Genomic DNA, 15370 nt, shown 5'->3' on the forward strand with positions numbered 1-15370 from the left:
AGTACTTTACAGACCCTTAGAAATATGGCATATAAAATCATAAATAAAAATAAAATTATCATAAAAATAATCATGAATCAGCTGTCAAATGTACAGCTAAAAGGAAGTGTTTGGAGCCTTATTTACAATGTACCGTGATGCGTGGAGCCTCAAATCTTGAGCCTGCAGTCTTGATTTAGACCTAGGCTGCCTTAAAGAAAATAGATGATGTAATTTAAGAATAGGACAAGAATAAAAACTTCTTAAATCCATGTCTGAGTAAGCAATTTCAGTAAATCCTGGTTTACAATGTGGTTTAGTCGAAAACTAAGGCTTAATCCCTGTACGGGAAACCGGACCAAAGTGTCTACAATGACAGTACAAAGATAAATCTTGAAACTTAATAATGAATCCGACATACAAAAGCATCTACTATAAATGCATTTGTTTATGTGGACTATAACTCTTTAAAAAAGGTTTATTTATTATTATATAGTTATTAATATTTCTTAATGTATGTATGTATATATTTATGTTACAGATTAAACACAGGAATTGAACAATCGTATTAGTCATAGCTGGGAAATGGAGAAAGGGTAGGATTAAATAAAGTCTGCTTCTTCCTACACCATTTTGGACATGTTGAACTTAGTGTGATCCCATAAATATGCAGAGGTGGGTAGTAACGCGCTACATTTACTCCGTTACATCTACTTGAGTAACTTTTGCGATAAATTGTACTTCTAAGAGTAGTTTTAATGCAACATACTTTTACTTTTACTTAAGTATATTTATAGAGAAGGAACGCTACTTTTACTCCGCTACTTTTATCTACATTCAGCTCGCTACTCGCTACTAATTTTTATCGATCTGTTAATGCACGCTTTGTTTGTTTTGGTCTGTCAGACAGACCTTCAAAGTGCCTGCCTTACTGGTGACGTTTCACTTCGTTCCACCAATCAGATGCAGTCACTGGTGACGTTGGACCAATCAAACAGAGCCAGGTGGTCACATGACCTGACTTAAACAAGTTGAAAAACTTATTGGGGTGTTACCATTTAGTGGTCAATTGTACGGAATATGTACTGTACTGTGCAATCTAATAATAAAAGTTCCAATCAATCAATCAAAAGTGTGAAGGAAAAAAGATACTTTTTTATTTCAACCGTACATCCCGTCAAAAGCCTAAAGACTGACCGCACATGAGGACGTTCCTGTCTTCACAATAAAAGTGCCGCTCCATCGCGCCTGCTCTTTCAAAACAAGAGTCTCCGAAAGCCAGCACAAACAAGCTAGCAAGCTACGGAGTTTGACGCCAATATATTTCTTGTAAAGTGTATAAAAACGAGTTTGGAAGCTGGACAAATAAGATGCCAAAAACCCACCACTTTCATGTGGTATTAGACAGAAAAGAGGAACTTTTCTTCTCCTCCATTTGAAAACGTGGACGTTATCATCACGACTGTCTGATTACAATCAACGCAAGTCATCAGAATCAGGTAATACACCAACTTATAGTCTAGTCTTCATTAAAGAAAGGAATCTATATGTTAAACATGCATGTATATTCATTAAAACAGCTTTAACATGTAAACAAAAACAGCAAAATAAATACATATAAATTATATACTGTATATATCAATGTAAATGTATGTATGTATGTGTATATATATATATATATATATATATATATATATATATATATATATGTATATATATATATATATATATATATATATATATATATACATATATATATATATATATATATATATATATATATATATATATATATATATATATATATATATATATATATGATATGAGTGTGTATGTTACTCATCAGTTACTCAGTACTTGAGTAGTTTTTTCACAACATACTTTTTACTTTTACTCAAGTAAATATTTGGGTGACTACTCCTTACTTTTACTTGAGTAATAAATCTCTAAAGTAACAGTACTCTTACTTGAGTACAATTTCTGGCTACTCTACCCACCTTTGTAAATATGTGCTGTATTACTGTGTATTCTTGCTTCCATGTTTTATACAAACAAACAGAAACCCTTTAAGCAAGACTTTAATAGCTTAATTGTGATGTTTTTTGTGTGATTGCACAGCAGGAACCCCAGGACTGTCAAATTGTATTTTGTTTTTGGGGGAAAAATTGAGTAGAATGAAGGAGATCTCCAGAGTTTGTTTGTGTGTAATTACCAGCTGGAGCTCAGCACTTCACTCGCATTCCACTTGGCTACAGCGACAAAATCATTCAGCAATTTTTTCCAGCACCACTTGTGAGTCAGAGGACAGCATTAAATCATTTTATACAAGGTGTTTGTGTGTGTGTGAGTGTGTGTGTGTGTGTGTATGTGTGTGTGCGTGTGTGCGCGCGCGCTTGTGTGTGTGTGTGTGTGTGTGTGTGTGTGTGTGTGTGTGTGTGTGTGTGTGTGTGTGTGCAGTACTTACGCGACCAGTCGACTGCACTGAGAGCTACCCCACGCACAAGGGTGGTAGTCTGGCTTCACGTACGTCTCCACACCGTCTTCAACAACACAACTCACTGTCTTGGTCACAGCAAACGCACACCAGTTTCTGTTGAAAAAATACATATGAAAAGTACCATTATGTTTCAATAAGGTACCAATATGTATCAATAAGGTATAAGAATGTTTCAATATGTAACAGTAATGTATCACAATATGTATCAATAAGGTTTTAACGTGTATCAGTATATATAAATTACATATCCGTATGTATCAATAACGTATCACAATATTATCAAAACATTTCAATATTGTATTATAATATGTATCAATAATGTATCACAATATGTATCAATAATGTATCACAATATGTATCAATAAGGTTTCACAATATGCATCAATGATGTATTAAAATGAATCAATAATGTATCACAATATGTGTCATTAGGGTAAAAATGTGTATTAATAAAGTATCAATGAGAATACATGAAATAAGGTATTAATGTGTATCAATATGTATCAATAAGGTATCATGGTGTGTTATTAAGAATACATATGTATCTCAGGTAACAATGTGTATCAGTAGGAATCAATATGTAGCATTAAAGCATCATTATATAAAACTAAGCTATCAAGGTATCAACACGTATCAGTAATAATCAAAGTATCAATATGAATTAATAAGCTGTCAATGAGGTATAATTATGTGTCAATAAGGAATCAATGTGTATCAATAAAGAATCAATGTATATCAAAGAGGTAGGAATACGGTATCAATAAATACAGTATTTTCATAAAATACCAATGTCTATCAATAATTAACAATATATTATCTATAGATCAATAGGTATCACAGTATGTATCAATAAAGGTATGATTGTGTATAATGACGAATCAATATGTGTCAGTAAATATCAATATGTATCAATAATGCATCAATGTGTATGAATATGTATCACTAATGTATCAATGTGTGTTCATTAGGTGTCAATAAGGCATCAAAAACAATATCATTAAAGTCCCAAAGTGTCATTAAAAATCAATATGTATTGTTAAGAATCAATATGTATAAATAAATTCAATTAATCATTAAATCAAATCAAATCAAATCAAACTTTATTTGTATAGCACCTTTTATACAAAGGCAAGTGGCAAAAACAAAGTGCTGTACCAAAAAAAGAAGCGAAGAAAACACACACACGCACACACACACACACACACACACACACACACACACACACACACACACACACACACACACACACACACACACACACACACACACACACACACACACACACACGTTTGACAATAACAAAACTGCTGAGTATTTTTTTATACCAGTATACTGGTACCATTGTGCTTGTTACAACAGCAGGAGCAACTGTTTTAGTACATATTATAACAGGAGTGGAATCTTTGCAGACACATAATCAAAAAGTCTGATTTAAAAATATTTTGATATAAAAATGTATTTTCTGATTAAATTAGTGGGTGTGTTGATTCTCCCAGTCGGTACCAATACCAATGGACGTTCTCTGAGTGCCTGCAAATCCGCATTTAGGGCAGGATTACTGGGGAACTGCAGCAGATAGTAAAACAAAAGTCGCTGCTGCTTTTAAATGTTGTGTTTCAACTTCTATGCTAGTGTTAGTCACATAGACATCTTATAAGTAGACGCAGCATTGGCTGCTGTGACGCGAGAAATTCGGCCGCCATCTTGAAGTGGTGATGAGGAGCCGGCGAGCAGCCTACACTGACAGTTGACAGGTAGAAAACAAAGATGCCAGGCTGGTGTTCAGCGTTTTCCTGCTCAAATGAGCGGACGGTTGAAAATAGGAATCGGGGGATTACTTTTCACAAGTAAGATTTAACATTAACGTACTATTGATTGTATTTTGTGAAAGAATATTACCACAGAGTTGAGAAGGAGCAAAGATCTTTAATAGTACTGAAATCGTAACCGCTAGCAAACAAGAGTATGACCATAATAGAATTGCTTGTCAATTAAATTAATTAAATTAAAAAATGTCATACTTGAATAACATAAAGTTTAAATAAATGATTGTGACACCTAAAACAAAACTCACCAGCCGCCACTGATTATGATGCATTCTCATTTTAGGCAAAGTATAAGACAATTTCTTAACAGTATAATTGTAACCAGGAGTACGTCTTCAAGTAACAATATTCAAATACTAACATTGTTGGGTAAGACAGAATTTGGTTTTATTCTGAATCCAGTGAAACAGATTGGTGGTTTTAGCTGATATAAAACCTTTCAGGTGTTTATATATGTTTATGTTTAAGTATTTGGCAGATGCTTTTATCCAAAGCGACATACATAAAAAATACATATAAAACAATCACTGTAAACATTATCATTTAAGGGAAGAATGTAATACAAAATATCAATACAAAGTGTCAAGACAGAATAAACTCTCTGCTGCTGCAGCAACAGAGATACATAGATATATAGATATGTAATGTATTCATACATTGTTTATGTAGGATATACGCATGTATATATAACCTAATCATATTGTTTCTTGAATTTATAAATAGCTGACCGTTTTTTCCCCCCTTTTCTGGGATTATATTCGCAGGTTTTGATCTCGGACATCTGGTCACTTTTAGCATATAAGAATATTGTATTACTGTTAAGCAAACTATGAATAATAAAACATGCCAAAACATGTGTCCTTTATCATAGCTACACGTATGACAAAAAAACACGTGAAAATCAGTAGTATTCAGTGAGGTAAGATTAATTAAATGCGCTGACAGTTCATTGCTCCTGCCAAATGAATTGCACGGAGTGGAGCGGATCACCACTCCAAGATGGCGGCCCCGCATCTCGTCAGCGCCAGTAGGCAGTAGCGGTCGATGCTGCGTCTACTTATACGATGTCTATGGTTAGTCATATTTCTTTATTTTGTTCTTCTGTGCTGCACTTCCAGCTGTGTAAGGAGGAAGAGACACAACGCGATTGAATGTTAATTACGTCGTAAGTAGATTGACTTTCCCGACAGTGGAACGGGATGGTCACGCACACGGACACGTTCACAAAAACGTACACAAACACACACACACACTCACAGACACAGACAGGATCACGGTCAATAATGGTGGACACGAACACGCCCTAAACACCTTTCGGGGGAAAAATCTGACCAGATGCCCAAACCACCTCATCTGGCTCCTCTCCATATGGAGGAGCAGCTGCTTTACTCTGAGCTCTTCCCGACTGACAGAGCTTCTCACCATATTTTTAAGGGAGCCGCTTGTACCCGTGATCTTGTCCTTTCGGTCATAACGCAAAGCTTATGACCATAGGTGAGGATGGGAACGTAGATCAACCGGTAAACTGAGAACTTTGCCTTCCGGCTGAGCTCTTTCTTCACCACGGCGGACCGATACAGGGTCCGCCACTGTTTACAGCCTTAATCCAGAATGAAATACAGTCATTTTTGTCCTCAAGATTCTACAGACAATAACCCCACAATGACACTGTGAACAGTTTTTTTTTTTTTTTAATAAGCTAATTTATTTAAAAAAACTAAATAAAAAAATATGTACATAAGTCTTTAAAGCCTTTGCTCAAGACTTTGTTGATGCACCTCTGGCAGCAATTACTGCCTCAAGTCTTTTTGAATACGATACCACCAACTTGGCACACCTATCTTTGGGCAGTATATGTGTATGTACAGTCGCAATCAAAAGTTTACATACACTTGTAAAGAACATAATGTCATGGCTGTCTTGAGTTTCCAATACTTTCTACAACTTTTATTTTTTTGTGATAGAGTGATTGGAGCACATACAGGTAAAAGCCAGTAAATTTGAATATTTTGAAAAACTTGATTTATTTCAGTAATTGCATTCAAAAGGTGTAACTTGTACATTATATTTATTCATTGCACACAGACTGATGCATTCAAATGTTTATTTCATTCAATTTTGATGATTTGAAGTGGCAACAAATGAAAATCCAAAATTCCGTGTGTCACAAAATTAGAATATTACTTAAGGCTAATACAAAAAAGGGATTTTTAGAAATGTTGGCCAACTGAAAAGTATGAAAATGAAAAATATGAGCAAGTACAATACTCAATACTTGGTTGGAGCTCCTTTTGCCTCAATTACTGCGTTAATGCGGCGTGGCATGGAGTCGATGAGTTTCTGGCACTGCTCAGGTGTTATGAGAGCCCAGGTTGCTCTGATAGTGGCCTTCAACTCTTCTGCGTTTTTGGGTCTGGCATTCTGCATCTTCCTTTTCACAATACCCCACAGATTTTCTATGGGGCTAAGGTCAGGGGAGTTGGCGGGCCAATTTAGAACAGAAATACCATGGTCCGTAAACCAGGCACGGGTAGATTTTGCGCTGTGTGCAGGCGCCAAGTCCTGTTGGAACTTGAAATCTCCATCTCCATAGAGCAGGTCAGCAGCAGGAAGCATGAAGTGCTCTAAAACTTGCTGGTAGACGGCTGCGTTGACCCTGGATCTCAGGAAACAGAGTGGACCGACACCAGCAGATGACATGGCACCCCAAACCATCACTGATGGTGGAAACTTTACACTAGACTTCAGGCAACGTGGATCCTGTGCCTCTCCTGTCTTCCTCCAGACTCTGGGACCTCGATTTCCAAAGGAAATGCAAAATTTGCATGGTTGGGTGATGGTTTGGGGTGCCATGTCATGGCCAACATTTCTAAAAATCCATTTTTTGTATTAGCCTTAAGTAATATTCTAATTTTGTGACACACGGAATTTTGGATTTTCATTTGTTGCCACTTCAAATCATCAAAATTAAATGAAATAAACATTTGAATGCATCAGTCTGTGTGCAATGAATAAATATAATGTACACGTTACACCTTTTGAATGCAATTACTGAAATAAATCAAGTTTTTCAAAATATTCTAATTTACTGGCTTTTACCTGTACTTGTTGGTCACAAAAAACATTCATGAAGTTTATTATGGGTCTACTGAAAATGTGACCAAATCTGCTGGGTCAAAAGTATACATACAGCAATGTTAATATTTGCTTACATGTTCCTTGGCAAGTTTCACTGCAATAAGGCACTTTTGGTAGCCATCCACAAGCTTCTGGCAAGCTTCTGGTTGAATCTTTGACCACTCCTCTTGACAAAATTGGTGCAGTTCAGCTATATTTGTTGGTTTTCTGACATGGACTTGTTTCTTCAGCATTGTCCACACATTTAAGTCAGGACTTTGGGAAGGCCATTCTAAAACCTTAATTCTAGCCTGATTTAGCCATTCCTTTACCACACATATTAACATTGCTGTATGTATACTTTTGACCCAGCAGATTTGGTCACATTTTCAGTAGACTCATAATAAGTTCATAAAAGAACCACACTCCATGAATGTTTTTTGTGACCAACAAGTATGTGCTCCAATCACTCTATCACAAAAAAATAAGAGTTGTACAAATTATTGGACAGCCATGACATTATGTTCTTTACAAGTGTATGTAAACTTTTGATCGTGACCGTATGTATGTATTAGGGTTGTACGGTATACCGTTATTAGTATAGTACTGCAATACTAATGAACCATATTCGGTACTATACCACCTCTGAAAAGTACCCCCCCCCCCCCCATCAAAATGTAAACAAACGCCATTGGTGGATCTATACCTAACATCCACTGTAATGATACCAAGTACAGTAGCGTATATCTAGTCGATACTACTATGATTACGTCGATATTTTTTGGCATCACATCCTCTTTCATTTTTAAAAAATGTATATTATGTTTATAAACTCAGGAAATATGTCCCTGGACACATGAGGACTTTGTATGATACTGTAACGACTTGGTATCGGATTGATACCCACATTTGTGGTATCATCCAAAACTAATGTAAAGTATCAAACAACAGAAGAATATGGAAAATGACACTATATGTTACTGCATACGTCAGTAGCTAAATTAGGAGCCTTTGTTTGCTTACTTACTACTAAAAGACAAGTTGTCTTGTATGTTCACTATTTTATTTAAGGACAAAATTGCAATAAGAAACATACGTTTAATGTACAGTAAGAGTTTTTGTTAAAATAAAGCCAATAATGCAAATTTTTGTGGTCCTCTTTATTTAGAAAAGTACCAAAAAAGTACCGGAAGTATTGAAATAATTTTGGTACCGGTACCAAAATATTGGTATCAGGACAACACTAGTATATATATATATATATATATATATATATATATATATACATAGAGGGCGGACACTCTAACCACTAGGCCACTGAGTAGGTATATAATATGTAATACATATATATATACATATATATTAGGGCTGTAACTAACGATTAATTTGATAATCGATTAATCTGTCGATTATTACTTCGATTAATCGATTAATAATCGGATACAAGAGATAAACTACATTTCTATCCTTTCCAGTATTTTATTGGAAAAAAAACAGCATACTGGCGCCATGTTCTTTCAACTTGCCAAATAAAACAAGGAAAATGTTACAAAAATGCACACTTTTGACACCCCTGCTGTAGATAATAAAAAATTAAATCTGATAAATCTAAGGATAAAAAGCAAAGCCTGGCGACACATGCGCGTTTATCACAACTCTCTCGCTCTCTCTGTCTCTCCCCTTCCCTCACGAATGCTGCTGCACGCACAATTTGTTGTGTTTTTAACCTTCTTAACCCTGAATGTACATTGAAAATACACGCAACCCTAACTCAAAATGCCAGACATTTGAGGCATTTAAGAAACATCGCCCGGACAGCCCCGCAAAAGAGGACATGTCCGGTGAAAAGAGGACGTATGGTCAGTCTATCGTAGCCCGTTAGCTGCTAGCATGCTAGCAGCGATCGGTTTCACATCCGGGCTGTCCGGGCGATGTTTCTTAAATGCCTCAAATGTCCGGCATTTTGAGTATTGTTTACACAACGTCCAGTGCGCTACTTAATATGTCCGTGTGGAAACTCGCCCGGTACACTTCCGCACCAAAACGAAACCCCCGTACCGAAACGGTTCGATACAAATACACGTACCGTTACACCCCTATTATTTTGATTATTGTTTCTCAGATGTTTGTAAATGGTGCAGTTCATAAGTAAAGGTTGAAAAAAAAAAAAAACGTAGCCTCTGCGCATGCGCATAGCATAGATCCAACGAATCGATGACTAAATTAATCGCCAACTATTTTTATAATCGATTTTAATCGATTTAATCGATTAGTTGTTGTAGCCCTAATATATATATATATATATAGATACATATATATATATATATACATACATATATATGTATAATTATATATATCCATCCATTTTCTACCGTTTATTCCCTTTTGGGGTGGCGGGGGGCGCTGGAGCCTATCTCAGCTACAATCGGGCGGAAGGCAGGGTACACCCTGGACAAGTCGCCACCTCATCGCAGGGCCAACACAGATAGACAGACAACATTCACACTCACATTCACACACTAGGGCTAATTTAGTGTTGCCAATCAACCTATCCCCAGGTGCATGTCTTTGGAAGTGGTAGGAAGCCGGAGTACCCGGAGGGAACCCACGCAGTCACGGGGAGGACATGCAAACTCCACACAGAAAGATCCCGAGCCCGGGATTGAACCCAAGACTACTCAGGACCTTCGTATTGTGAGGCAGATGCACTAACCCCTCTTCCACCGTATATATATATATATATATATATATATATATATATATATATATATATATATATATATATATATATATATATATATATATATATATATATATATATGTATTACATATTATATACCTACTCAGTGACCTAGTGGTCAGAGTGTCTGCCCTGAGATCGGTAGGTTGTGAGTTCAAACCCCAAAGACTATAAAAATGGGACCCATTACCTCTCTGCTTGGCACTCAGCATCAAGGGTTGGAATTGGGGGTTAAATCACCAAATCACTGCTCCCCTCACCTCCCAGGGGGTGAACAAGGGGATGGGTCAAATGCAGAGGACACATTTCCCCACACCTAGTGTGTGTGTGACTATCATTGGTACTTTAACTTTAACTTAACTGTATACATAGTGCGCCTGTGTGTGTATATATATACATATATTTGTGTGTGCGTGCGTGTGTGTGTGTGTGTGTGGGGGGGGGGGGTGTATAAAGAAACAAAAGAGTGATTCTGCTGAGTGTGTTAAAGTCACACTGGAAGTATCTGGCAGCGTCACACAGAAGAATGGCCATGATTGTGGATTATTACCAGGAAATGATGAGCAGATGGTGTTAATAGCATCTGCTGATGTCATGAGGTCTGGCTACATGGGCTGACAAAGCATTAGACTGTGTCTTTAAATTCAATTGACTTGCCAGATTCCAACATAATAAACAAGAAGTAACCGGAAAAAATCCACAAAATCAAAAGATAATGGATATACCATAGTGTATACACATACACATACAAGACATTGAAATACAGTGTATTTACTGTCCTTTTAAAATAAGTCAACAAACTTTTATTATTATCTAAATTTCTGCCAAAAGAAGTGAGTACACCCCTCGGTGAAAAAAGACAAATTGTACCCAATCATAATTTTCCCTCTGCGGTGTCATGTGACTTGTTACTCATGTTACAAGGTGTGAAAATTATTCAAATGTATTAGTGTCAAAATAATATTTTCAGCTTAATATAGCGTATTTATAGTGTATTAAAATAATGATTGAACTTTTAGCAATGATTTACAGACAAAAATATTTGGATTTGTGTCACTTCACTTGCAGAAGATGTTTGGTCTCAAAGCATCTTTTTCATCATCTACTGCAATTCTTTAATAAGGAAACATGAATTTCTTAACGTTTTTGAGGAAAAACGTATCACCTAAAATTTCAGAGTAAATTTTAATTACTTCAAATTTTAGAGGAAAAAATACATTTCACAAAATGTGTGCTTCATATCTTACCATCTTACCATCATCTTACCATCTTAACACATTTTAGAGAAAAAATATTCACTTCATATTTTAGAGAAAATTAATTACTGAACATTTCAGAGGACTATTTTTTGCTTCAAATTTTTTTCATATCTCAGAAAATAACATTTTAGAAGATAGGTTTATTTACTTCATACTTAAAGAATAAATACAAATTACTTCATAATTTAAAGGAAAATAATCGATGACTTGACTTTTAGATGACAAAATGTGTTACTTCAAACTCTAGAGAAAAAAAGTAATTACTTAACACTTTAGAGGAAAAAATAACTACAGTAGTTACAATATTACAGAAAAACATTAACTAAATAAAAAGTATTACTTTAAACTTTACAAGAAAACATTAATTACTTCAAATTTAAAAAGAGGATTTAATAATTTCAAATTTTAGAGAAAATAATTATTCAAGCTTTGAGGAAAAACATCAACTTTTGGAGCAAAATACTGATTACTTCATATTTAAAGGAAAATAATCCATTACTTCAGATTTTTGGAAAAAAAAAATGGTACTTCAAATTTTGGATTTGGATGGTAGCTCCACTATTCTGCCCATAAAATCTGATAAATAATTATTCAGAAAGCGGCAACAACGCTTAATAAAATTTGTGTGCCTTGACTATTAGTGATGTTGTTATTATAAGCGGTAACGCAGACAAACTATTTATAGCGGCGAGGTAATCACTTCTGTGTCCCTATGTTTACATCATCGAGTGGTCTGCTGCTTTCTCGCTTCCCTGCTCCCAGTAAATGTATTGTAGATCGTAAATCATGCCTGGACATGAAACGTCTGGGTAGGTAATCCGTTTCTTCCCAAAGATTATGAGACACTTTTCATCTAAATGGGAATATATTAACATCCTAGCAGATGGCATCTTAATGACAGCAGACGTTGCACAGTAAGTGATGTTTTATTATGTTTGTTAGCTCTCATGAAGTCTGCAATGAGCAGAAATTAGTGATGAAGAAAAAAGCAAACGTTGTGATGTGTTTGTGAAATTACTGTGCCACGTATGCTTAAAATGATCAAAATACATAATTATTGAATGTTATTATAAATGTGCTTGTTACTACATAACATATATACTTACATCATGTATATAAAACCCTAATGGAGGTGTTTGGATGTTTTTTTAGGGGCTCTATAGGCAGAATTGAACGGCTCCCATAGGCTCCATTGTAAGCAGACTTTTGATAAATTGTATTTAATATTTAGAATGCAATAAAAACAAATCCATCCGTCGTCATGTCTTTTACAATGATTGTGAATGATAGGCAAAATTCCAAAAAAAGTTCAGTACCCCTTTTAAGTGGTCATATTATATATTTTTTTTCCACATTGAAAACACTTCATTGTAATCTACATAACAAGTAATCGTGGTTATTTGGTCAAAATGTTGCATATATTATGTTTTACAGACTATCTTCAAACCACTTTCTGACCGTCTCCTCAGGATGCACCGTTTTGTTGGAGGTCTTATTTACGTGCCTTCACTTCGTCAGCGTCTTTACCCCGCCAGCCATGTTTTAGTTTTTAGCGCTTCCATAGCAAGTCTATTGACGGATTAAGTTTATTCGATACGCTACTTTGTAGTAGAAATGACAACAGCAGAGGATGCGTTTACATGTACAAGTTTGTCTGCTCCACAACAAGAGGATAGACAAAAATAAATAATTTATTGACTACAGAGTCAGACTAATATGGCAGACCTGCACAAAGCTCCGAGGATAATTGTATACCACATATGAATAATCCACTGATGTCACACTTGGGAAAAATGTCACTAATTTGGCAAAATTCAAATTTCGGGACTTATGCAGAGCCCAAATACACAAAAACAGGTACCAATAGGTAAGAAAAGTTGGTTTTGCGTAACAGGGCCGCTTTAAAACCTTAAAGGGAAAACATTAACATACAAAAATGCATTGACCTAAATATTTGGCCAATATAATATTTATATAGTATTTGAATGATTAGGAAAATAATAATTACTTGATTAGCAAATGTATTGGCTTATATTGTGTGTTTGTTGTCAATTATGTCTAAGTGTTTAGCACGTCTTCACCTACATTGGATTGTTTTTAGCATTAAGGGACACGCGGTAGAAAATGGATGGATGGATGGATGTTTTGTAAACACAAATGTGAAAAACATGTTCATTTTTTTTAGTACAAAAGTACAAAGTAAAAACTGTGGAAATACCTGCTAATATGCTGGCTGTATATTTATACTGCCATGTGTTTATTCATTCATGTGACTTTTCTTCAACTGCATTCAAATCAAGTTCAACTATTGTACTTGGCTGAGGTCCTGCTCTGTGTTAGCAATTCAAGTCTTCTGTCCGCCCACATCCTCCTGACTTACAAGTCATCTGAAGAATGGTGACATCATAGAGAAAAACTCTTGTATCCTGTAATGTTAGGGTTTTCAAATAATTGTCAATGCACCAAAATTCTATTATCTACTCTTTGTTTGTGTGTCTCATTGTTTCCATCCTCAACTACTCTCACATTTGAATTCAAAACATTCCAACACTTAAATGTTCTGCTAATTTTTGACACAATGATTGTCCAAGAAAATTCCTACATTTTCCATTGTTCCACATTTTAGACGACAACATTCTTATTGGAAATTAATGGACATTATTACAAGTTTCATATTTAAATGTATTTAAATATTCAAATATTTCTCACATTTTTCAAGCCATTTCAACATGAAAACCAACATTCAACTCATTCAGGATATCCTGAAGGTTGTATAGACCTTTCGAAATGGATTACTCGCAAAAACAAAGGTTCTTCTGTGCTCCAACATTTCTTAACCCATGAAAATCATTCTAGCCCTAAAACATAATAATCAGGCTATCGATTTTCCACATTCCAAAATTTCCAGTTTAATTATAACATCACATGTATGCCCAAGCATTACGGTCTAAATGAAATTAATGTTTCCATATTTCTCAACCTATTCCACCATGAAAACATTACGCTAACAATTTCCCACATTCCAAAAATTCCCATCACTTCAAAAATGTCACATTTCGTACACCATACACACAAAATGTCTACGCAAATAGTATTGTATAGTTGTGTGTATTTACATTATTGATGGAAAATGTTAAGTGTTTGCAAGCAGCTTCCTCTTTTTGGCACTGAAGGCCTGTGATGTCATTAGAAACATATTGAATGATTTATTCCATAGTCACATCAGAATGTTGAGTCTGTGCATGTGTTTGTGTGTGTGCTTGCGTGTGCGTGCGTGTTTGCGTGCGTGTGCATGGGTGTGTGTGGGTGCATTTGTATGCAAGTACAAACGTACAAGGGGTGTAACGTTACGGCCTTTTTAGGGTTTTAAGGTCACAATGACACATCAAAAACTGCAAGCAGGTAAATTCTCAAATAAATCTTGTGAAATGACAATTGTCATTATATTAACATTTACATTGTCTACACATATACAAGCACATATGTTAAAACTTTTCTCAATCCAAGACTCAAAACACACTTTATTCACTTTAATTTTAGCTAAATATTGTTTTTTGTTTCTTATCTATTGTTTTTATTGGTCCATTTTTTGTACAGTGTCCTTAAGTGCCTCGAAAGGCATCTTATAAATTAAATGTATTATTATTATCATAATATTACCACATAAACATAAAACGAGAAGTTTTTCTTGTAAAATTTAAACTTTAATTCTGTAAAATACAGATTTTTCTTATATTCAAAATATGTTTTTCTTATCTTTCTTTTCTTTACACAATCTTATTTTTATACTAGGGGTTTCCAAACAAACAAACAAACAAACAAACAAACAAAATATTGTTGATGTTGATATACTTTAATTTCTCTTTATTAACCTTTTAAAAGCGCCGGACCCATGTTTAGGGGGCAGCTTGGTTGCATTTGTGTTTCCATGGGAACTGCTATGCCACACTTT

At 35.1% G+C, this 15370-nt stretch overlaps 1 protein-coding gene across 2 annotated transcripts in view; it reads right to left on the minus strand.

Annotated features, from left to right (window-relative positions):
* Nucleotides 1-15370, minus strand: part of emilin1b (elastin microfibril interfacer 1b) — a 105024-nt gene that overhangs the window by 73744 nt on the left and 15910 nt on the right. For both annotated transcript variants that reach the window (XM_061963874.2, XM_061963875.2), the window contains one exon: nt 2444-2569. In XM_061963874.2, coding sequence (XP_061819858.2) covers nt 2444-2569 — 126 coding nt within the window. The remainder of the gene's footprint in view (nt 1-2443; nt 2570-15370) is intronic.

This window comes from Nerophis lumbriciformis, linkage group LG06 (genome assembly GCF_033978685.3).
Source record: "Nerophis lumbriciformis linkage group LG06, RoL_Nlum_v2.1, whole genome shotgun sequence".
Lineage (NCBI taxonomy): Eukaryota > Metazoa > Chordata > Actinopteri > Syngnathiformes > Syngnathidae > Nerophis > Nerophis lumbriciformis.